At 50.5% G+C, this 23,217-nt stretch overlaps 10 protein-coding genes across 10 annotated transcripts; 6 read left to right on the top strand and 4 right to left on the bottom strand.

Annotated features, from left to right (window-relative positions):
• Window positions 1–21: 21 nt before the first annotated feature.
• On the bottom strand, window positions 22–1,051 carry BDV14DRAFT_201242 (fungal specific transcription factor domain-containing protein; the record flags this gene model as incomplete). Its single annotated transcript, XM_073773706.1, has 2 exons — window positions 22–549; window positions 638–1,051. 2 exons carry the CDS (start codon window positions 1,049–1,051, stop codon window positions 22–24), a joined length of 942 nt encoding a protein of 313 aa, XP_073626948.1.
• Window positions 1,052–1,324: 273 nt separating this feature from the next.
• Window positions 1,325–2,186, top strand: BDV14DRAFT_175470 (uncharacterized protein). The gene is made up of 2 exons (XM_073769076.1): window positions 1,325–1,464; window positions 1,531–2,186. Exon 2 carries the CDS (start codon window positions 1,570–1,572, stop codon window positions 1,966–1,968), a length of 399 nt encoding a protein of 132 aa, XP_073626947.1. The 5' UTR covers window positions 1,325–1,464; window positions 1,531–1,569; the 3' UTR covers window positions 1,969–2,186.
• On the top strand, window positions 2,172–3,667 carry BDV14DRAFT_175469 (esterase/lipase family protein). The gene has a single exon (XM_073769075.1). The coding sequence runs from the start codon at window positions 2,528–2,530 to the stop codon at window positions 3,368–3,370; it is 843 nt and encodes a 280-aa protein (XP_073626946.1). The 5' UTR covers window positions 2,172–2,527; the 3' UTR covers window positions 3,371–3,667.
• A 49-nt stretch (window positions 3,668–3,716) lies between these two features.
• Window positions 3,717–5,648, bottom strand: BDV14DRAFT_175467 (putative siderochrome-iron transporter). Its single transcript, XM_073769074.1, has 3 exons — window positions 5,287–5,648; window positions 5,214–5,237; window positions 3,717–5,167 (listed from the first exon to the last, which is right to left on the bottom strand). Exons 1-3 carry the CDS (start codon window positions 5,526–5,528, stop codon window positions 3,760–3,762), a joined length of 1,674 nt encoding a protein of 557 aa, XP_073626945.1. The 5' UTR covers window positions 5,529–5,648; the 3' UTR covers window positions 3,717–3,759.
• A 559-nt stretch (window positions 5,649–6,207) lies between these two features.
• BDV14DRAFT_201238 (uncharacterized protein) lies at window positions 6,208–7,144 on the bottom strand (the record flags this gene model as incomplete). Its single annotated transcript, XM_073773705.1, has 3 exons — window positions 6,208–6,369; window positions 6,416–6,739; window positions 6,905–7,144. The coding sequence occupies 3 exons, from the start codon at window positions 7,142–7,144 to the stop codon at window positions 6,208–6,210; spliced, it is 726 nt and encodes a 241-aa protein (XP_073626944.1).
• A 3,618-nt stretch (window positions 7,145–10,762) lies between these two features.
• BDV14DRAFT_209531 (uncharacterized protein) lies at window positions 10,763–11,318 on the top strand (the record flags this gene model as incomplete). Its single annotated transcript, XM_073775667.1, has 1 exon — window positions 10,763–11,318. The coding sequence occupies exon 1, from the start codon at window positions 10,821–10,823 to the stop codon at window positions 11,316–11,318; it is 498 nt and encodes a 165-aa protein (XP_073626943.1). The 5' UTR covers window positions 10,763–10,820.
• A 2,107-nt stretch (window positions 11,319–13,425) lies between these two features.
• BDV14DRAFT_175463 (putative proteinase) lies at window positions 13,426–15,964 on the top strand. The gene is made up of 5 exons (XM_073769073.1): window positions 13,426–13,835; window positions 13,881–15,309; window positions 15,355–15,430; window positions 15,477–15,537; window positions 15,583–15,964. The coding sequence occupies exons 1-5, from the start codon at window positions 13,629–13,631 to the stop codon at window positions 15,808–15,810; spliced, it is 2,001 nt and encodes a 666-aa protein (XP_073626942.1). The 5' UTR covers window positions 13,426–13,628; the 3' UTR covers window positions 15,811–15,964.
• A 55-nt stretch (window positions 15,965–16,019) lies between these two features.
• Window positions 16,020–16,591, top strand: BDV14DRAFT_201235 (GFA family protein; the record flags this gene model as incomplete). The annotated part of the gene is made up of 2 exons (XM_073773704.1): window positions 16,020–16,106; window positions 16,208–16,591. 2 exons carry the CDS (start codon window positions 16,020–16,022, stop codon window positions 16,589–16,591), a joined length of 471 nt encoding a protein of 156 aa, XP_073626941.1.
• A 104-nt stretch (window positions 16,592–16,695) lies between these two features.
• On the bottom strand, window positions 16,696–17,691 carry BDV14DRAFT_201234 (uncharacterized protein; the record flags this gene model as incomplete). Its single annotated transcript, XM_073773703.1, has 1 exon — window positions 16,696–17,691. The coding sequence occupies one exon, from the start codon at window positions 17,689–17,691 to the stop codon at window positions 16,696–16,698; it is 996 nt and encodes a 331-aa protein (XP_073626940.1).
• Window positions 17,692–18,807: 1,116 nt separating this feature from the next.
• On the top strand, window positions 18,808–20,174 carry BDV14DRAFT_79949 (class II aldolase/adducin family protein). The gene is made up of 3 exons (XM_073777557.1): window positions 18,808–19,149; window positions 19,213–19,520; window positions 19,581–20,174. Exons 1-3 carry the CDS (start codon window positions 18,948–18,950, stop codon window positions 19,935–19,937), a joined length of 867 nt encoding a protein of 288 aa, XP_073626939.1. The 5' UTR covers window positions 18,808–18,947; the 3' UTR covers window positions 19,938–20,174.
• The last annotated feature ends 3,043 nt before the right edge of the window (window positions 20,175–23,217 follow it).

Below are 23,217 nucleotides of genomic sequence, written 5' to 3'. Positions count from 1 at the left end.
TGCATTGTGTCTGTCTACCACTTAAAAAAAAGAGGAACGGGGGATACACAGTGTAAATGCCAGAGTAAGCTGAGAGTGCCGGTGATTCGAAATCAATTCTGTGATCGTCGCTACTATTGTCCTTGCGATCTCTAGCCCCTGTGCGCGGCAGCGAGCGTGGGCGTGGTCTTCTGTATCACCGTCTCCTAACTGGTATGCCTGGTCGAGTTCCGATGGGGCTGTAGTGGTGGTAGCGGTGGTAGTAGTTGCCGACTGTGACGGGGATGACCGCCTCCAACGGAGCCACTGTAGTAGCATAGGACGGTGGATAAGAAGTCGGAGACTACGATCGCATAGGATCTGCCGGCGGTGCGCAATAAAATGCCACCCTGGGCGCGAGGAACGATGGCCAACCTGCACGCAAAACGAAGAGCTGCGGTGCCAGTCGTCGATTGTCTGGTTGACCTGGTCGATATCGGCTGGTGTTATAGAGGGAGTCGATAGGAATCGGCGGTAGATGGTTGTGTCGTCTCTTTGGGGTGGGAGGGTTGTGCTCGAGGGTGTAAGGGCCTTCCAGAGCAGGCAGTGTTTAGCTGGTTAGACATAGTTGGTATAACCACCTAGGGCTACGAGTGGGGGAATAAGGGAACGGACGAACCTTTTCTTGAATATTTGAGACTGCATTTACGGTGATCAGCTTATCCTCTGGGAGGAGCAGTGGGCGGCTGTAGAGCTTGGCCGAACAACTCTCGGCGCAATAGACACTCCACCAGACGCGACGACAGACCTTCTTATCCAGCTCTGATAATGCGTCTGCGAGAGGCTCGGTGTGGAGATTCATGCTTAGGGCTAATCGAAGCGCGGCCCCTGTGTAGTGATCACTTTCCTCCGCGCTGCTCAGTTTCTGTGCAAGATCGCCAAGCAAGATCAAGGCTTGGACGATAGGAAGATCTGCCTGGTGAGCCAAGGGAATTTTCTTCAACTGATTCTGTGCTTCGACGAAAAGTTCCCTGTCCACACCCGGGCGCGGCTGGGACGTTATCTTGGGTTTGGAACAGTTATTCTTGAACATGCAGGATATAACCCGACCCGACCATCTGTGGTACACGCGAGATCGTAGACAAGGTTAGTAGAGCTCATTACGTTTCTGCCCTCTGTCTGACGTGATCCACAGCGGTGGCATCTGGACTTGCAAGACTTCCGTTCACCCTGCGAGTTCTTTAAGTTCGAGGGTAGTAGCGAACACCCCTGGTCAAACACTCTGCCTGCCCTGGACCCTCGACCCGCCAACTACAAGATTGATGGGTTCTCTACGAGTCTCCGCCTTTTCTCATGCAACTTACGACAGCTAACCCTGTCGGCAATGTCAGTTGACATGGACTTCTTCTACCCATTAGACGATATTGGTAGCCTCATCCCCCGATTTTTACTGGCCTCATCGAGAGTCAATCATTATGACAGCCGTTCCAGAACACCTCCCCTCTGGTAAGGAGTGCCCGCTGCACTATTTTGGCTGTTTCTACAGGGAAATCTAACAGACAATGTTCGTAGGCGAGTGGCTTTTCGACTTCGAACTCGACACCGGAGACGATGATGATTTCCCCGACCCTGCAACAGGTGATGGAAATCTCCGAGAGCCGCTGGCTGCGGGGAGAATACGAGATCGTGCGCGACGTGATAAATGTAGAGTATTTCCACCGGCTGTTTATATCGCTCGGGTACGCCGCGCGGCGAATGCCTCGTCTAAAGACAATTTCCTTCGACGTTTGTGTCGACCCCATCATTGAATTCGAATTCAGCAGTGGTGGGGGCGGCTCTACTGCGGCAACTTTGACATTCGAGTTTCAGTCGGGGTATACGCCGGACAAGCGGGTTGCGGATGCCTGGGGGTTTTCTCTCGATCATTTGGTGGTTGAGAGGGACTTCCCAAACAGATATGGCGATTTTACGTTGTCTACAGTGACACTCGATAGGTTACTTGTGGAGTAGATCGCATTGGCCTGTGGAGGCTTGGTGGATATTCAGCTGGCCCTGGTGGTATAATTCCAAACTGGGCTAGCGTGACAGGCAGGGGGCGTCCAAATAGTGCAATCTAAAAATCGATAGTCAAATGGATCATGGAAGTGATGTGTCTAGCATCGGGATCGGACAGGAATGGCATTGTTTGTATGGCTGGCTGGAAGGATGGGGTCAATGAGATTGAATGAAGATCATCGCAGGACTCTCCACTTTGTCTCTTCAGCTCGAACTCCTCCCGTCTTCTTTTCCTTCGCTGGATGTCTCGCTTCTTCTGACGATAATATTCTTGTTCCTTTGTTTCTTCTTCTTATTCCTTTTTTCTTTTCACTCTTATATACTCTTCCCGCGCTCGGGACCGACATTCTTTTTCTTCCACAACCTTATTCTTACCTTTATAATTGAGGCTGTTCGCTCTTTATAATCCGAGTCTCACCTGCATGCAACAGATAATTGCGCCTACTACCTAATCTCAACCCCATTTACGGAGTATACAACAATCTAATAATCCTAATAACCGACAACCACCACCATGCGCCTATCCACTTTCCTAACGACCGCCCTCTCCATGGCAACCATTGCCCTAGGCCACACCCAATCCATAAACGACTTTTCATGCACCCCACAAAACGGCACAAACCCCATCGTCATCCTCCACGGCCTCGGCGCAACATACTACGAAGATCTAAACCTGCTCCAAGCCTATCTCCAAAAGTCCGGAATGTGCACATACTCCGCAACATACGGCGCATACCCCGGTTTCCCCTTCGTCGGAGGTCTGAAACCACTAGAGGAATCCGCGCCTGAAATCGCATCTTTCATTCGGGAGATCCAGAGTAAGACTGGTGCGGAAAAGGTTGATATTGTCGGACACTCCGAGGGCGCGATGCAGTCTCTCTACGTTCCTAAGTTTGAAGAGGGTATTAGTGAGATTGTGCATCGGATCGTTGCCATCGCACCGCCTACACATGGGACAACCTTTATCGGGCTATATAACCTCGCCTATATACTAGGCGACGCATCGCGCGAACTCATAGGGCAGGTCCTGAACCTCGTTGGATGCGGCGCATGCCACGATCTAGGACCCGACGGGCCAGCCGTTGAACGACTGAATGACGGGAAACCGATTGTGCAAGAGGGGAACGAAGTAACGATTATAGCGTCCAAGTATGATGAGATGGTTGTTCCTACAACGACGAGTTTTGTAAATGAGGACGGGGTTAGGAATGTTTATGTTCAGGATTTTTGTCCGGATGATCCGGTGGGGCATTTGGGTGAGGCTTATGATCTTAATGTGTGGCATTTGGTGAGGAATGCGTTGGAGGATGAGTGGGAGAGGGAGTTTCCTTGTGTGCTTGGGTCGCCGGGGAGGTAAGCTCAGCTCTGCTATTGCCTAGGGGAGGGGATGTATATATGGGTTGGAGACTAGAGAAAGTAATGTATAGTCATAAACATTTCGTTGTTTTTAATGGGACTGGCGTGGATATATATATGGTCATTAAGCTTTCAGGTTGGGTTTTTGGGATTTGTGATAGTTGGCGTTTTCTTCCGGGGTGGAAGGGGACGATGGCTCCTGGACGAGGTTGTGTCCGTCACTGCGATCATGGTCAGTCTGAATTACTAGAGACTTCAAAATGGAATGAACGTACCCAAGCTTCTTATTTGGCAGGAAAAGCGACAGAAATACAATCGGCACGGCAAACGCCAGTGCTGCGATGGTGATATAGCCCATCACATCCGAGTACTGCACCGCAAGCATTAGTATCAGTCGAACATTCTGGAGTTCAGGTCACTCACAGCCTGATTAACAGCCGTCCTCTCCGGCGTCCCCCATTCCGGCAGTGTCCCCGTAATAGAATTATACAGTGTCGTTAACTGTACCTGTGTCGCTTCCGGACCCAGATGAATTCGCAGCCTCTTCTCCAATTGACCCGTATATATCGCGCCCGCAACAGCCGATCCAATTCCATTGCCCAGGAACGTACCAAGCATAACAAGCGATGTAACCTGCGCCAGCTCTGCATGCGGGACAGAGATCTGAGCAGCGACAATGATGATCGTTTCGATGATTCCACTTCCCAGTCCTTGGACGAGTTGGACAATGAACAGTTCCGCGATGGAAGACTCGTTTGTGCGCAGGCGAACCATGACACCGTACCCAACGATTCTCACCACTGCACCAGCAACGCCAATCCACTTGTATGTGCGGATACGGTACATCAATAATCCTGTTCCAATTCCAATAAGGGCTTGCGCGACGCCATTGGTGTATGTGAGGAACTGTGCGTCGCGAGGCGAGAAGTTATGCGAGACCATTGACCAGACGAAGAGGTAGGTGTGGGTTGCGCCGTAGCCGATGTTGTCTATGCACCCCAACAAGACTGAAATCACGACTGAGAGCGTCCGGAAGTACCGAGTTGGCACGACGGGGTACTGCGATAGGTACTTCTCGTATGGGACGAGCGCGATCAGTACCAGTGCGCCTAGGACAATCAGAGCGTCGACCCACGGCGTTGACCAGCGATCTGTTGCTGTTGCTGCAAGAGTGATTGGAATGAGAACTAGAGCAAACCCGCCACTCAGAAGAAGGGTTCCGCCGAGATCGATTCGCGAGCAGAAGGTGTAGATTGTGAGTTTTTCGTTGTAAATCAGGCCTGCACGCCTGCCGCGGCGCTGAAAGACGAGTAATGTGATGATGATAAAGCTCGCGCAGAAGGGCATGAGAATAGCGAACATGCCGATTCCCCATCTCCAGCCGATGCCGTTAACCACACTATCGACAATAAACGCGGAGACCCAGGGCGTGACGAGGAACGGAACGTAGAGGATGTTGTACACGAAGCCTCTCCAGCGCATCGACGATAAATCCGAGACGATAATCGAATTAAGAATGGCCATGCCAGCTTGACCGAGTGCGTAGAAGACATAACCACCAGCATACGTGTCGAATGAGTTTGATGCTGCGCAGAGGACATACGAGAGGATGTAAAACGTGACTGTGATGATGTACGCTTCGCCTCGCCCGATAACGTCCGACAGCTTGGCGATTGGCGGCTTGGCGATGGCTGTGATGATACTGGCGGCGGTGTTCAAGGTCGCTAGCATCCCAAGCTGGTGGTAATCCGATGATGCAAAGTTGCGATACGTCCCAACCGTGGAATTGTCGAGTTCACTGTTCAGTTAGTTTCGCCGCTGCGTACCACTTTGATCAAACTCACTAGATAATCATAATCATGGCCAGTCTACTGCAGTCAGCATAGGTCGTAAAGTAGTATTGAAAGTAATACATACCCAGCATACATGATATATTTGCCCTTCTTCCCACCTACGGCCTCGACAGCCTTGATCTTGGTAACACCCGCGACCTCCACAGGCTCATTCTGGGTCGGTTTCTCGTTCACTTCAATATTCATATCTTTCTCCCGACAGCGTGGCCAGGCAGAGTGAAAGCCTGGAGTGGCCCCTTTCTTGAAGGAACTGCCATCGCTGGAGAGGGAGCACGTGGAGCTCCCAGACCATACGTCATCCGGCATGTGGAAGAGACGATCCCCAATAGTCAAGACAAGCCACGATGATGGATGGAATATGGGCTGATCTGTGAGAGTGGATAACGACAGTCCTCCCCAGAAGAGAATGGGTGTTGAAGAGAGAAGGTGGAGGTGGCAGAGAAAAGATCAAGAGTCAGGGAGCAGCGGGACCGGGTCGATGATCGCCGCCAGACGGGCTCCAATCGCTCCACTCGCTCATTCGTCATCTTCGCCGTCAAGACTCGGTGGCTGCTCTGCTGCGATGGCTAATGCTCATGCCACCGCTGGCCACGTACTCGTAGATACTCCGACCTTCGCACATGCGCCGGTTGCAGCAACATTGACTGCTGTGATTCGACAAGACAGACGCCCCGGCGTGTTTGTTGAGGCGGTGCCGGTCTGGGGAGGGAACCCCTCATTCCACGCCCAATTGTACTTCCCTAGCATGCTTGGCATTTCTTGTGAAGAATCGCTATCGTGGTCGAAATGCCGAACCTCCGCTTTGCTGTCATGTTTGCTTGACTGGGTGATCTCAACAGCTAGTGACCAGGCCATCAAGCACTCTCCCCCGAATATATATATATATATTACTACCGCTTTTGACTCTGGACTTTTCCTAGCGCAAGTTACTTTCTCAAGTTACAGTTTGTTTACAGTTTATTTGCGCAAATCACTTTTGGAAATGCTAATTTACAAGTTGACGGCAGTGATATTGCTCCTGTCGCTCACGGAGCCCTTCCCCGTCGTCGACGCCTTCATCGCGCTGGCTCAGGCCCGGGCCGATAACAATCACCGCGAGGGCGAGGGCGAGGGAGAGATTGATAAGCGGCACACAGCTCGGAGATGCCTATGTGATAGGAAGCTGGGAATCCGTACCGAGACGCACGTCGCACCTCTTGCAGAACACCCTCCGACAGTCGCTCGCATCGTTCACGGTCGCTGACCAGACGCGGTAGGTTCACTTCAAAGCCACCCAGTGTCCTCGCAAATCTGCTCACCGGCTCATCTCTTCGCTGGCGTGCTGTATTCCATCGTCTCTCGGCGGCATCGGGATTGACAAAGTTGCGAATATACGAGCTCAACCAGACACAGAACTCTGACCATGTATTTTTGTCCGACAGAGAGAGCCGGTTCAGTGCCCACTTCACTGCAATTCCTTCTGACAGGTAGCGGGTCGCTTCCGCTATCTTGTTCGCATCGTCTGCGTAGTATTGGGCCTACTCTCGAAAGTGGTCCTCTAAGCGACGCATCAACAGTAGGAACTCTTTGCGGTGGACTCCATGAGACATCTTTGTGACTGAAAGCATTGGTGTGTGTTCCGGATAGGTCAGCATTTCTTGTTCCCCCGCCAGTGTCATTTCCGAGTCCGATCATTTGAACACTGGTTGGGGTTCCGGCTCGTAGGCAACGACCTGATAGCGACCGAGGAAGTTCGCAGGCTCGGCGACGACGGGTGCATTGATCGGTGGCGCATACTGGGAATTGTCAATCAGTCGCTGTTCCTCGGCGAGTTGGTTTTGTAGCTGAAGCAAGGCGCGTTGCTTGTGCAACCGTGCCAGTTCCTCCTCCGCCTGTGGGATCTTCACGTCATATTCATCTTCATGGGGCATAAGGACCTCCATTGGGTAATCATTAGATTGCGAGATATCGGTAGATGGTGAAGTAAATCAACACGATGATCAGGATCAGACAGTCCCAAGAATCACAGTCGACGTCCCCTACCAGATCCGTCAATTCTAGTCCAATCTTATAAGCCTATTGGTGGATATGGATGACTAATTGATATGAATTGAAATGAATGAAGGTCTTGCTACTTCTAAGTACAGTCTGTATAGAGCTTAAATATTTGGCCAGAGGCCTCATTGGATCCCGAAAAGGTAATATTGTATCCCGTATCCTCCAGCAATAGCGTCTTTCCTCCATTGATAGTGTATGTAGGTGAAGGAAAGAGGCGCTGTACGAATCCACAAGCGGACCGGCCACCCACGCGTTTTGTACGCGTCTTGTCAAGGTGCGGGCTCAGGGGTGTATTCAGAACAGAATGACGAAGTAGATACACAGGCAGGATGCAGGATCAGGCTATCAGACAGGCGCTTAGTATAACAAGACGTTGCTTAGAGGTCAGGAACAGGATAACATCGGAGTTCAGGAAGTAACGGTCAGCCAGGCGGTCAGAACGGGCAGAACCTCGTTGGCAGGTTTCAAGTACCCAGGTACTTGAAATACACGTGACCTCGAGGGGAAGTATTAGTCAGCCAGGTGGTCGGAACAGGCAGAATCTCGCGATACTCATCCCGGGCATCGTGCCCGGAATGAGGCCTTAAGCTGGCACTGTCACGCTGGCTGGGTATTTCAACCTCAGGTGAAATACCTGCCCTCTGGCACCGTGACACGTCTGCCTTTTTAACTTATTTTTAAACCACTATCATGCCTCCAAAAAGGCTTTAGAAGTGCTTAGAATTTACTTACTTTAAAGGTTAAATCCTGCTTGCAATATAGACCTGGCCCTCACCCGCGGGTGACCCTCCGGACCCTCCACCCGACCCGCCCCGCGGGTGGGTAAGCGGCCGAGTTATCGACCCTAGGGTCGTTCACCTAGAGGTCCAACCCTCAAGAGGGTCACCCGCGGGTGAACCTCAGGGTCCACAAACAAGACAAACAGGTAGAAAACGTGACTTGCTTGCAATGCATAAACTATAAGAAGCTAAATTATCAATTTTATACGTCCAAAATAGGAAAGGCGCGGAGAAATTATGCATTTGAGGGTTGATGAGGGTCAGGGTCAGGGTCAGGGTCGGTGAGGTTGGACCCTGACCCTCTGAGGTGCGGGTGGAGGTTCCTGATCTTGGACCCGCGGGGCGGGTGAGTGCCAGGTCTATTGCAATATCTGCTACTTAAAATAATTAAATATATTGAATTTGTAAAGCTGCTTGTATTTATTGTCGCGGTCTCCGCGTACAGTTGTTGGTGCCTTAGGCATTAGCTAGTCATGTGACCCACAACGTAAATAGGAGTTGGTGGCCTTTACCATGTTTTGTATTTGTCGAACTTCGCCACGTACGTAATATTTGGTACACCACCCGAAGAATATGAAGGTCTGATTCATTCAATCTAGCTACGATACTGCACTAAATACAGTCAAAATAGGGGTAAGCTAACTAACTAGAATAGGAAATAGAAAAGATATAGGTAATGACCAAGCAGGCGCTGACTAATAGTAAATTCGGCGTTGAAGCAGAATACTAGCGGTCAATTAAGGTCGACAGTATTCAATCGCCGGCTACCATAGTATTGAATATCATTATTTCAGACTTATGAATGAGCCATATGTCATATATGATGCGACAAGGTATATAAGGGCACTCGTTTACCACTGTATCTAGCTTTTGTTCTTCGTGCCTTATTCTCTTGAGAACAACCAATATAGTCACATTGTCTACGATACTATCGCATTTCTAGCTCTACTACTCTTCTCTCTTGATCTCAGAGTAACCTTAAGGCCTCTTTGAGACCTCAAGCAGGACAAACCTGACCTTATCTGACAATGGGTTCCAGTTTTAGATTCACCACGCGGGAAGTAGGGAACCATGCATCTAGCCGAGTACTTTTGGCGTTGGAAAGCCTAAAGAGCTCAAGTTTCAAAGATTACGAATCTTAGGCACGCAGTGTGGCGAGTTAGATGGGTTGTCCATAGGTAGTGGCAGTAATATCGTCTCGCTATTAAGCATGGAAGCAACAAAGAAGCATTGTAACGGTAAGGTATAATTCAGTCCACCTTTCAGAGCAGAAAGACAAAGCTGGCTCGTTATTACCTAGTTATTAAAACGGGGCATAGAAGGAGAGCCTATGTTATAGAGAAGATCAAGACGTCCTTGGTGACATTGTAAAACTTCGCTGAGTACGTATTCTAATTCTGATGAGCAAACAATCAATATAATGATTGCCATTATCTTCACGCCGTTATAGGCAGGTGCCTGTCTTGGCAATAGCAGAGACAGTCCACTCCACTAAGCAAAGTCTGCCTCGGTGGAGCGCCGCAACTCTTTGGTTGCAGTCAACTGACTCTATTAATGATTTGACAGTTCACACACTAGTACATGGAGGACTCCTAGGCTCGAAAATTGGAGAGCCGAAGGTCACGGAGAGGGTCCGAAAGCACTTGAGAGTTCAAAATCGTTCATGTGCCGCGATGATCTCAGGGTCCAGCCCGCTCTGTGTCACGGCCATGTGGAAAGCATGACGTTGACATCTGCAAGGGTGGTATGGTGATGGTGGTTGATTCATACCTCCATTCACGCAGCTAATATCTAGTCATATCGCTCTATATGCACAAGCTTCGGCCACAATCGCCACAAAATCACTTCGTAAAGCAGTCAAGCAAGCAGGGCAATATTCGTTGCAAACTGCAAGACCCCTTTGCATCTATACATGGCGGATGACTACGTTGACTGCTGTCTATCACAATACGTAGTCCAAAGCCGGGACCACAGAAAGCCTGCCTTCTATGTAAGGCGTCCCGTAGATGGTGGACCCTCCCCAGGGATGCCGTGATTCCTGCGACAACCCGTCTCAATCTTCCAGATAAGAATTCCCTACTAGGTATCTACATAGTAGTTGAGGTGCAGACTCCAGAGCTGCGAGCTGGATATTTGTCACCATTACTATTGTTTCTTGGTGTGTTACATGATCTTCCTCTACCTTACTTTATTCAGTTTCACATCCCCAGCTTCCAACTTTTGGCCCCAGGATGATATCCCGTGCGGGTCATTGCAAAAAAAAAAATCACGCATTGCTCGAAGGCAAGGCTGATTCACATCAGGCAACGGGTGAAAGAGTTGGAATGCGCTATCAACTAATCATGGGGCAATGCTTGTTACCATGTCGCACCTCCACCGCGCTTCGGGACAGCTTCGGCAGTAATGTGCATGCTAGCAGTGTCTGCTGTGCTTGAACTTTGAGTTCTCCAGGTGCTTATAATCTAATATGCAGGGACCAATAACGAGAATTGCACTAAAACGTTCAAGAAGGCTTGTTGAAGAAGCATGGTCCCGACCCTAACATTCCTTAGTGTTAGGCAAGCACTCTCCACTACGGGCGATATCCGTGCTCCACGGTCCTACGTAAGTGCTCTATTTACTCATGATAACCTGATTTTGGTAGAAAGGTGCACAAGGGGTCACTGTCCACGAAAAACTATAAAGACCCCTAAAAGACCTCTCAATAACATCGTCAATCCCAGAAGCAAAACATCTGAACTATTCACTCTCTATCTTCCAACCATTTCCATATAACTGCACGATGACTTTCCTCCGCAACGCCGTGCTGGCTCTCATGGCCGCAACCTCCACCACCGTCTCAGCCGAGCGCCTGAAGGTTGTCTGGTCGTCTGGCGGCTTCTCTTCAATCTCAGGACCTGCTGGTGGCAATACCAACAAGCACTATAGTGGTTTCGCAATCCTTAACGAAAATGGCGATGCTGTCTACGACCAGGATTATCCCGACAACCACGCGCCATGCTACAACACCGGCGACGGCCGCACGTTTACTATTGAGGGAGACTGCTGGGACACCCCGCGCAAGTTCCACTGCCTTGGTGACTTTGCCGGCGACCCGGAGAGCTGCGATGTCCAAGATGAGGATGGCAATGTTCTTGGCTCTGGTGAAGGCCAGTCCAACATCAATTACATTGGTATTGCTGTTGGCACGGATGCAAGCTGCATCGTTGAGTTTGATTCTGATGGCGAGGACTGCCCTATTGATGACGGTAACGGGCCCCTCCACGTTACCTCAGGTTAAAATTACCCCAAGTACCTCTGGACAACGAATGAGGACGAGATGGATTCGAAATGTGAGGGCGGAGGCACTTGATGTCGGATAAGGAAAAGAGTACATGGAGCAAGATTGGCATTGGGGTCGTTTTCATCTCAACTATGTTGATGGCTGTTAATAGGAACTGGGACGCTGGGCATCCAATGGAAATAGGCATAAATGTTAAATGCTCCGCCCACATTTGTTTCTCTGGTCCCTAATAGCAAGTCCATCCCACCTACGGTTCCCTTTCTCCCCACCTAATTGGTCGATTGGTTATTGATTCGTTAGTCCGTTAGTCGGTTGGTGAGGCAAAGGCAGTTGGTTACTTTACTCCAGCCCTATCCTGTTCCATCTTATCTCATTTTTCTTATCCATAGGTTCATCTGTTACCCATCCGTCCCATTCGTGTTCCTCATTCCCTGTTCCTGTCTTCTATTTGTCTAGCAGGTCTAGTAGTCCGTGTATGTTCCTATTGCCTGCTGGTACCTGGGCATGGCCATGCAGATTAACCAGATCTTATTCTGCCTTGTACCCCGATCCCCAATCATTTAGTCTATCAGGTTGTGGGTTAATCATCTATCTCTCACGAAAGCCTACCTTTATAGATTAAAGCTGCTGGCCTGCCTGCTTGCTTGCTTTTCGTAGTCTTAGTCCCTATTATCAGACTACTGAATAGGAAGGATCTCTGCGGAAACTTGTAAACTTCCGTTTCCATTTTCGGCCCAACTTGCTGCCGCTTTTCGCTCAGGGAGAGGCTCTGGGTTGTAAGGAAGTACTTATGTAGGTGCACTAAGCACTCAGTCATGCACCCGAACCCTCAGTAAGTAATTGTCAACCGCCAGTTGTATATGACGCCTTCCTAATTGGGATATTGGACCTACAACGTCCGTTTTCACCGAGGATTACGCAGAATTTTCTGCTATTTCCACGGTTCAAAAGTTAAGTCTCTTCTAGTTGCTTTATCGGGCTAGATTGCTTATTATTATCTGTGTATTTAAACGACCATTTGCAACTAGATTGACAGAATCAGACCTTCACTCATTAAGACTCCTACTGGCTGATGTCGAGTAATTACGCCTACCGGTGACGCTCATAGTAATTAACTAGAGTAAAGGAGCTATTATAGTTACGGGCAAAAGACTAAAAGTTATATGCCTATTGTGACTGCGAGCCAATCAGAAGACCTGAACTAATCTATCTGGTACTCTAAGTACGGAATCTCAAAGCATGAAGACATTCAGAGAGGATCGTAAACTGATACGAATCTATGAGATCATGTGATCACTAGCGGCGTGGCCGCTAGCTACTCCAACCCCCTGAGGATTCGACCCCTCAATAGATAGAGAGATACATCGTCAAGAAGAGTCTATCGAAGCAATAGAATTGAGCCCTATCGTTAAAGGCATCCGTTCCTTAGTAGGCTACGTGCGTGTAGTCGATACAGACGTCATTCTGCCCCTCTACTTCCCCTGGGCCTGTACGAATCGTAACATAAACAAACATGCAGATGGACCCTCGCGGAGCGAGGCTAACCAAGATGGGTAGGCGGTCGGAACAGGCATCGTTACACCGTGACAATCTAGCTGACAAATGAATAACTAAGCGAAGTCGAACCCTAGGGGTAGGCGGTACCGGACGGCAGTATGCTCCGACATCTAACAAGTAGGCGGTGTGCTGATATGAGAAGATAAGATCAGCTGATCCGACCCGATAACACTTCCCAACCGGTCGACGATCCCCACATTTCGATCTGCTTTCTGGTGTTGACGTCCTCGAATCTGATTTACACCGTGCTTGTGACACCGTCAAGGATTTGCATTTTTCAGTACTAGCACATGATCCACGATGTCGGATTTTTCTAGATTTGCTTTTTATCTTACCCCCAATAGTGGGCTGCTGTTGGAGGACGAGAATCAGACTATCGCTGCGGTGCACTAGTGTCTTCGCCGGCACACTCCACCCACACCGATCAGAGATGCCCATCGCCCGCCCTTGCCGAAACTCTCCTCTCAGCGCACAGGCCCTGTGCAGGGTTGGTTGTCTCTTGCGTCTGTCTGCCCCTGCTAAGATTGGATATCCCCTTTCCTTCATTCGTCGGGCAAGGGACTTGTGCATTCCGCGCATGCTCATCTTTCAGCGCGGAGGAAATCTGCTGCATCCCACCCGCCCAATGGTGCGCGATAAGGTCCACACATCACCGCTACTTAAAACCCTCATCCCCCTCCCTTGATTCGGTCGGCTCGATCACCTACCTTACGGATGCATTTACGATAAGACGCGATTAGTCGGCGAACGATGGAGGACCGCAAACGATTTAGTCTTCCTAGCAGCCGGGATCCAGGTGATTGTTCCACGCGGTGCGGGTCTTGCCGAAGAATTGTCAGTCCCACCGTGCTGGCATTGACGGTCCTTGCGGGGCTGTGGTGGTTGTTCCCAGCTTCACAAGAGGTCAACCCTAACTCGTCGGCCGAGTTGGTAGAGCCTTCATTTTCATGGAGTCAGGTATGTTCCGGTAATCATCATAACCAACCGGTCTAACACACGTAGATCACACCATCCACATCGCTCGAGTACCATGACTGTTTCGGTGGCTACCAGTGTGCCCGCCTTGATGTCCCGATGGATTATCATCGATCGGACGGTCAAGGAACCCGTATGGCCATTGCGATTACTCGCCTTCCGGCCAAGGTTCCGGTGACGGATCCTCGATACGGCGGCGCGATATTGATCAATCCTGGTGGCCCTGGCGGTTCGGGTGTTGCATCAGCCCTGATTTCTGGCCATAACCTGCAGACCATCGTGGACTCCTCTGTTGTCCCTTCAGACGTCGTGGAGAACCTACAGGACCAGTACTACGATATCATCGGGTTCGATCCGCGAAGCGTCGGCAGCACGACACCCGGTTTCAGCTGCTTCCCCGATCTGTTCTCGCAACAGAACTGGGAGCTTCAGGCCGAGGCGGATGGTATGCTCGGTAGCTCTGCGGACTCTCTCATGCGAAATTGGCAGCGCGCCCTTGCTCTCAATACTGGATGCTCGCGAGCTGTCTTGACGCCGTTGGAGGATGGTGACGCTCTCGGGGAGCACACCAACACGCCTCCGGTGGCTCGCGACATGCTTGAAATTGTAGAGCGACATGGTGAGTGGCGGGAGAGGCAGGGCCTTTCAGCTCAACGTCAGCACGACAAACGTTATGGATACAACCGTGATCAACCTATGGCAGAACGTACTAAATGGTACCGCGGGCAAGAAAAACTGTTATACTGGGGTCGCTCGTATGGAACCTTACTTGGCTCTACATTTGCAGCACTGTTCCCGGATCGCGTGGAGCGGATGGTATTGGACGGTGTAGTAGATGCTGGAAAGTACTACACTGGCGTTGGCCCGGAGCCCATTGGTGACGCCGACGCTATTTTCGAAAAGTTCGCCATTTACTGCGAAGCGGCTGGCGACGACTGCCCGTTCTTTGCTGCTGGTGGGCCGACAGCAATCAAAGAGGCCTACATGGAGTTGGAGAACAGTCTGCTCAACTCGTCAATGGCTGTTCTACCGTCCAAGACCCGAGGGCCAGAAGTTGTAACTTGGACCGATTTGAGAACGATTCTGCGGATCTCCATATATCAGCCTCTGGCCGGATTCGCTTATCTTGCGACAATTGCCAACGATCTTGCCAGGGGTGATGGCTCCGGCTTGGCCGACTTCAAGCTAAGCCGGAGATCTCCCTCTTGCCCGACGTCTGAATGTCTGAGCACTGGACCCTGGTCGTCTGAGTGTCTACTCCCATGGCAGAGCGAGATGTACTCTTCCTCGGCCATCCTTTGCAGCGACGCAGAGTACTTACAGGATCCGGATCAGGAGGCGTTCAAAGAGCACTGGCACTCTCTGCAGCAAGCTAGCAATATTTTTGGTCATTATTGGGCACATACGCGATTGAATTGCGCTGGATGGAACGTGACGGCAAAGTGGAGGATGCCTAGTAAGTTCATCTACTGGTGGTCAACACCCTCACTGACACTCGCAGCTCCGGTGACCGGCAATACCTCCCACCCTCTTCTTATTGTCAACAATGTCCTCGATCCAATAACTCCTCTACGAAGGTATGGTCCAGATACACCTTCGACCGATTGATACTGACCAGCTCAGTGCGAAGAACATGAACGCGGCATTTCCCAAGTCGGTCTTACTGCAGCAAGACTCAGAAGGAGTAAGTCCTACCATTACCTCCCACAACTAATACTAACAGTCGCAGCACTGCACCCTTGCCGCCCCATCAGTCTGCACAAGCCAGGCAATCCGCAAATACTTTCAGACAGGCGACCTACCAGCCCCAGGAAGCACCTGCGACGCAGACGTGAAGCCCGTGCTGGGCACACCGAACAAGATAGATGAGACAGAGCTATCACTAGATGAGATTGCCCTGCGCAATGCGCTACTCGACGAAGCACTGCGCATGGGACCTCTCCGAGTTCCCATGTAGTTACGATGGATGACGTAGAATATATACCGTTTTGTTTATATCCACCTCGGTACAAAGTGGCGCCGCACAGATGGAAGGATCTTAGTAATTGTATGTGGGGTCAAGCTATATAAACCCCTCACTGAAAACTGATGTCACCGAAGCTCGCTCGCAATTCTGCTTTCAATATACACAATTGCTCTCAAATCACGAAATATACTTGATCCAAGATGACCACAAGAACCCTAAATGGCTCCTGCCTCTGCGGCAAAGTGACCTACGCTCTTGATTTGCCTGCCACCGAGCCACTCCCCAAGGTCCTTATCCCCACCCGACCGTCCATCCAACCACCAGACACCATTAAATTACTCTGCATACCATATACTAACATCTCTTGTTACTTTACTTCATGATATAGATCGCCCTCTGTCACTGCACCTCCTGCAAGAAATACACTGGCTCGCCCTTCAGCACAAACATAATGGTCCCCATCGCCTGCATAAGATACACCTCTGAATCCAAACCGACTACATTCATGGATGATTCCACGGACAGTGGCGTGCTTTTGCCGCGCGTTATGTGCGGGACTTGCGGAACACACTTTACGTCTACGCCTGGTGGTCTCGGTGGCACGGTTACGGCGCTGAAGTGGGGAACGTTGGATGATGAGGGGCGTGAAAAGTGTAGTGAGGTTGGGGGGGAGATTTATTGTAAGAGGCGCGATAGGTGGGTTGATGGGGTTGGGGCTGTTAGGGGGGGTGAGTGGGTGAGGGAGGAGGGGATGTTTGGTGGTGGTAAATAAGTGATACTATATAATAGCCCAGAGTCAGACATACAGAATACAGCACATATCAAAACCAGACAGGGCAACCAAGTAATTAAGCAGTCCATACAAAAATCCACCTCTCACCAAAACGCATTATAATCGATAACTCCACCCCCCGAAAGCTTCACGGGCGCCAAAGCCCTATCCCTCCCCTTCCCCGTATACCCAATCTCAAAACAGACATCAATCCGCTCACTCACCGCATCCTCAACCTTCCGCATCAACGAAGCATCTATAACCCGCCTATCATACGTTGCCCAAAGCCGTGGCAAAACCCGCACATCCTGCGCGCAGTACCTGACAATATCATCGTGCATGGGCCGCACATTGAAAACCTCATAAGACCCCCCCAACTCTGGCGCGAAAAGACGCTTCCCCTTATCCTTTATCGCGGCGCCCTTCGTGCGCTCGGTGAACGAGAGACCGGCGTCGTAGTCAATGCATTTGGCTAGGCCCGAGACGAAGCGTCCACCCCTGCCTGGACGCGTGACGAACTCGTGCAGCTGGATGTCTTGGATGCCGGCTAGGTGGATGTTAAAGTGTGCGTATAGGGCATCTGAATCGTTACGGACGTCAAAGAAGACCTTTTGGATACTGTGGTCTTCAAGGATACTCTTGAGCGTGCTGCCGCTTTTCACGGCACCGGGGATATTAAACGCCGTTTTGCCCATCTTGTGTACGTCGACAAGATAGACCTGCTTCAAGGGTAGGTGATAGATCTGTAGGATTGAAATCGAGCCGTGCCGCGAGAGATTCACGCCCTCGAGATCGAAGTAGAAGGAGGGAGGGGTGCTTGGGTGGTTGGCTATGGCCATGCTGTCGACGAGGGAGGCCATGGCGGAGGGAGTATCCACGATTATGGGCTCGTCGTTGGCGTCGGCATCGGCCTTCGGCTTGGGCTTGGGCTGTTCTGGAGTTGGCCGGACATTATCCTCTGAGGCCTTGATCTCTACCTTGAGGGTCTTCTTCGGGGCCGGGATTTTGCTTGAGGACAGGTTGAGCTGCTCGAGGCCCTCAGCGAGATCGATGGTGAGGTCCGCTTTGACGGATTTGGATTTGACGGTTGCGGTGGCCATGTTGATTCAAGTTATTGAATATAAGGATTATATATAGGTAATTATAGAGGATGTTGGAAGGTAAGTAGTGACCAGGAGGATGAAAGAGCAAGGAGCGAAACCGTACGGTCCGGGGCTCTGTCTTAACTGCACCATGGCGGACATGAATCCCGCTATACTTTGTCGCTACTCAGTTCCGATGATGGGAAAGTGTGACATGCCGTCCGGGTCATTGCAAGTATCTTCCGGATAGTTTAGACTATGCCATTTGCAGCAGTCTTCCTACTTTGAGGTTTGCGGCAAAGCATTTCCCTTGAAGAATCTGGCATAGATAGACCTTCCAGTCGTAGCATGGTGATGCACAGGAGAGGCGGAGCTCTCCCTCGGACCGGTTTCACAAGTACTTTTGTCTATTTATTCTCATTTGTGATTCTTGCCCTAACTATGAAGACGAAGATCACCTGTAAGTATCATGTTATAGGTACAGAGCTGCCTCCAGCAGTTCCTGACCCAAAATTCCAGACGTCGAACCCTATTTGTGGTTGCAAATGATCGGGGAAAGATCTACTGTCTGATACAGTCGGAGGCTGTGGAGATGACTATTCGCAATGTGAGGAGGATTGTACTCTCATTCTCATAACTAAGACCTGATATCGAGGGCGTCAACCTACAATAGATCAATTAACAAACTAGATCTGGAGCAAACGGGGCTGTTTATTAGCTCAAAGATATAAATGCTAACAGGATTTGCAATACGTCCGGCTTATATATCCGACGGTAAGGACACGCCAAAGACCCCTAAAGAAGGAGAGAAAAAGGAAGAAAGGAAGGCGAAGCAACAGGCTTGCAGAGCTATTGGAACATGATATAGTTAGTAGAAGACTTGGAAAGCGCTAATATGAAATGGTTGGCTAAACACCACGGTAAAAGCGGGGTCAATGGAGGTGTAAAGACAGCCTGAAACTAAAGACTAGGAGAGAGAAAAGTAGAGGCCAGTCAATAGGCTGTTCTAATAAAAATCTAGCCAGGTAGTCAACATATTTGGGTTGGAGTAATAAGTGCACTGTGATAGGCGTATCGAACCTCGGATATGCACTTTATCGTCATTACCCCGCCCATATCGATCTACGGCCAGTTGTCAATGTAAGGCGTGAAGGCTTATCTTTGGAGCTGTTCTTGCTCTTACCTCCACTTCAATCTATCTCGTCTCATTTCATCTCGATTTTATCTTCAACAAACCACCCATCAACCCCCTTGAACCAACGACCACCACCACCATGCCTCCCTCAGCAGACACCCCACCAGTCCCCAACACCACGAACAATGGAAACAGCCAAGAAACCTCCGCCGCAAACGCAAAAGTCAAAATGCCCATCCCCAAACCACCCGTCTTCGAAGATAAATACAAAGAGCGCGAGTACCTGAAGGGCCGACTGGCCGCTGCGTTCAGGATCTTCGGGAAGAATGGGTATGATGAGGGTATGTTCACCACCTCCACCACCCTCCTCTCAAAATTGCCGCTAACTGGTATAATACGCGTAGGAGTCGCCGGCCACATAACCCTCCGCGACCCCGTCGATCCCAGCACATTCTGGGTAAACCCCTTCGGCGTGGCATTTAGCCAGATCAAGTCCTCCGATCTGATTCAAGTCGACCACTCCGGTACCGTGATTGCCGGTGGCCCCTGTCGACTCCTGAATAGTGCAGCATACATGATTCATAGCGCGATTCATGCCGCGCGCCCGGATGTCCTCTGTGCGGCGCATAGTCATTCCTTGTATGGGAGGGCATTTTGTACGTTGGGCCGGGAACTGGATATTATTACGCAGGATAGTTGTGCTTTTTATAACGTATGTCCTTTCCCCTCCTCAACCTCTCTCCGGGGGACTATGATTCTAATATATGAAAAGGATCACGTCGTCTACAAACAATTCAACGGCATCGTCCTCGCCGAAGAAGAAGGCAAAAACATAGCGTCAGCCCTCGGCCCCCGAAAAGCCGCGTTACTCCAAAACCACGGTCTTCTAACAGTCGGCCGCACAATTGAAGAGACGGTCTTCTGGTTCGTTTCTCTCGAGAAGTGCTGCCATGCGCAGTTACTTGCGGACGCTGCGGCTGCGGGGAGAGGTGGGGAGACGGTGAAGATCAATGAAGCCGACGCGGCGTTTACGTATAAGGCTGTGGGCTCGCCGCTGGCGGGGTACTTTAGTGCGAAGCCGCTTTTTGATGTTGTGCATGAGGAGACGGGGGGGAAGTATTTGGAATAGAACGAGGGGGGTCAAGACTTGAATTGGCGAGGTGGTGGTTGGGTAAAGGAGGCGTAGTCGGGTTGCTTGAAAGACGGTTGTGCGAGCATTCAGCTATCCATGCCAGATTGAATATCCCATATTGAACATAGTGTAATTCATTTGAATTCTTGTTAGTTGGCCTTCAATCCCCGGGGTCCCAGCCAAGCCCATCGCAGAGATTTTCCTTGGCCTCTCACTCTCCAGCATGGTTTCGGCGGGTAACTGCAGGGAGTTGATACACCCAAGTGAACCATCCGTTTTTATCCCGTACACCGCCCCGGTTCCAGGAGCTGTTCTGCGATGGCTCTCCAACACCGTCACCACCACGGCGGAGGATGTGCAGGAACCGCACGGCCACCGAGGGTCACGATTACCGCTCTCGATGTCGCCGTCCGAAGCCGCTTGAAGACTTCAAGGTCGCTGTACCGTACCGCAACCCTACAATCCAAACGCAAAATAAGTAAAGATAGCTGTCGTCATCACAAATATCCACTGAGAGCTAAGCGAATCCCTTCAAGCGTCGGTGAAGACTTCTTGGGCCGTTGGCTCTCTGGCCCTGGCCAACCATATGCAACGGTTAGAAAATAGATAACCCCCTGGCCACAGGGCTTAATTTCGTGCAGAATTGCAGCATTTTATTATCCAATCCTCGGATACTTTCCCGGAAACTGTGTTCATTGGCCAGATTTCAGAAGGAGATGCAGCACTGCAGGGTCGCAGCGCCGCAGCACCCGGACGTAAGCTGATGTTCGAGAGCTCCGCAGGCAATCATCTCCAAATGGTCGGCTTCCGTGGCTATGTAAAACAATGGTGACGGCTAGACAAGGCTGTTAAGTCTCAACCCAACGGCTATACAACTAGTCCATTATTATCGGAGTTGGTGATCGCGTCCGTGCGAAAGACAAGGCCAGCTGAGATTGAACCACGTCCGCGCGATTTTGCCTGAGCACACCTGACCCGTGATTGGTTCTGTCCATGAGTACTATGCATACATCATGCAGAAACGAAAGGTAATAACCGGGAAAATTATCGGCAAAGGAGGCGTAGGCGGGGAGTGTGTTTGCGCGGCTGCCTAGAGGCTGAACCGGGCTTGAAAGTTTTGCCAGTAGATTGACGAGGACCAGACCGTCGTAATCTCCGATGCAGAACTTCGCCCAGAGCCAGCGGATCAAATTTCGGACTTTCCAGAAAGGTACGTATCAACTCGAATGGATTGGGAACCCGTGTCCTGGAAACGGCAGGAACGATCCAGACCTATGGGCCCTCCATTGCCTATTTCGTCCCTGGGTCATTCTTCGTGCTACCCCCACTCTCCTGTTTGAAGTTTGCTTTCTGCTTACTGCCCCCGGTGAAGCCCGGTTTTGCTTCTTTGAATAAGTGAATACAACAAGATCAAGACCAAGATCACTGCAGGTCGGCGGCGGCTACTCTTTCAGTCCTGGTGTTATGCTGAGTGGAAATGAAATGGGTTTGCCGGGACTCCTCCAGTGTCGCCTCACTTGGCGCTTCGTATTGTGTACTAATCCTGGAAGGTGTCAAGGCTGCGGGGGAGATTTACTGCAAGGCTCAAACTGTACAACTTTGAAAACCGCAGGCACAGCTGAAAACTATCCTAACTGATAGATTAGGCGTGAAGCTTGCAATCTGTAGCTGTTACACGAACCGACACGAACCGCCGCCCAAGCACCTGTTACCACGTCAGGGGGTACAAGGCTGACAAACAGCCAACCCAGGCTTGACGCCATGAATCACGAGGAATGCCGGCAATGACCGAGTTTGAAACTGAAGAATAGCGGCGTCATCCGAACTAGGAAACTGAAGGTACGAATGAAGTGGCTGGGCCATGCACCGGGGAAATGTCCGTACTAAAGTCTGTATATCAATAACAAGGGTAGTTTAAGCAAGGTTATTAGGTCCTTTCGAAGGCCAGATAGCTCTCTATGCAACTCACATTCCCTGTCAAAGGCGCTTACTTTGATTCCTCTCGACGTAACTGTCTCTTCTCATTCGCACAGATGCACCTCCCATATATTTCCATTCTCTGGATTGTCTGCATGTTCTTGTTTCCTGCACTCATATCATTATGAAGAACTGACTGGAATAGGCTGGGGACATATCTGACAGGAGTCATGGTCAACGTAGGCATGTGGAAGGACAGGGATTATCAAGCACAGTCAGTCAACCTCGAAACCTGGATTTGATAGAGTCCGTTTACACGAATGGGCCATGGAAGCGTTTGTTCATTTTTATCGCAGACTTTATTTGTGCCGGTTCAAACTCGATGGGTTGTACCCAGTTTGACAGCCTTGTCTGCCTTGCGGCTACAAGGCTGCCGCGGGGCCGCTTTTGGCCCTTACTTATTTCGAATTTTGCACATTTTACCAATGGTCAAACAACGGTACGCGTCGAAGACATCCGACCTTATCAATCTTGCTTCTTGCTGTTTAGCTGCACCTGGGTTTCCTGCTCTTCGATAGTGCTTGATGCTGGCGCCTAGCCCTAGGAGCATCATTAGCAGGTGATCAAACTAGACCTGTCGTTTTATACCTGGGAAAGCTCCCCAGAGTGCCTGCAACCAATCAGCGAAGCAGCCTCAGCGTTTCTCTGTACCTTTATTTGGATGCGACTGGTCCCGCACCGAACTTCGCAGCTTGCATTGACTGCAGGCGGCGAGAATTTTATACCCGTCAAGTCCAGATTGAAATGGAGGCCGTCTCTAATTTTTTTTTCCTTTTGGTTGATGCACGTTCCTCTGCCTCAGAGCCTTAGATTGATGAGTTCACATCTGCCATGTTTGATGCGTTTGATACAGGCAAGCCAAGTCCCTCTGAGCGGGCATAGGCTCTATATTAAAGGCAGTTAACCGCCCTCATAAAATGCCCATCCATCTCGTCTTTTTTGCTTTGTGCTATCTATTCCAGATCTCGACACTACTCTTAAAGCCAATCAGTATCTGCTCAGGATGGCGTGGCCCAATCCTCCTCGCACTCCGGGAAACGAGACCGCATTCCCCGAATTCACCTCTTACGAGCCCCAGAATTCGGCAACTGCAATGCCTCTCCAGCTCCAGGCTTCCCTCTTCAACCTCCCAACCCTCGCCAATGAGGTCCCTCAGGACGCTAACATACCGCAGCCCATGGTCACTCCCTTCAATCATCAGCACGACCCACGAGTCATATATCCAAAGGATTGGGCATACCACCCTTGCACGTCCCCCTGGAACCCAACACTGCAAACTTGCCAGAGCTCAAATCTCGGG

Source organism: Aspergillus stella-maris (genome assembly GCF_047715825.1).
Source record: "Aspergillus stella-maris strain CBS 113639 unplaced genomic scaffold BDV14scaffold_36, whole genome shotgun sequence".
NCBI classification, from domain to species: Eukaryota; Fungi; Ascomycota; class Eurotiomycetes; order Eurotiales; family Aspergillaceae; genus Aspergillus; species Aspergillus stella-maris.
The sequence above is the reverse complement of the archived record's forward strand: the minus strand, read 5'-3'. Positions and strand labels throughout refer to the sequence as shown.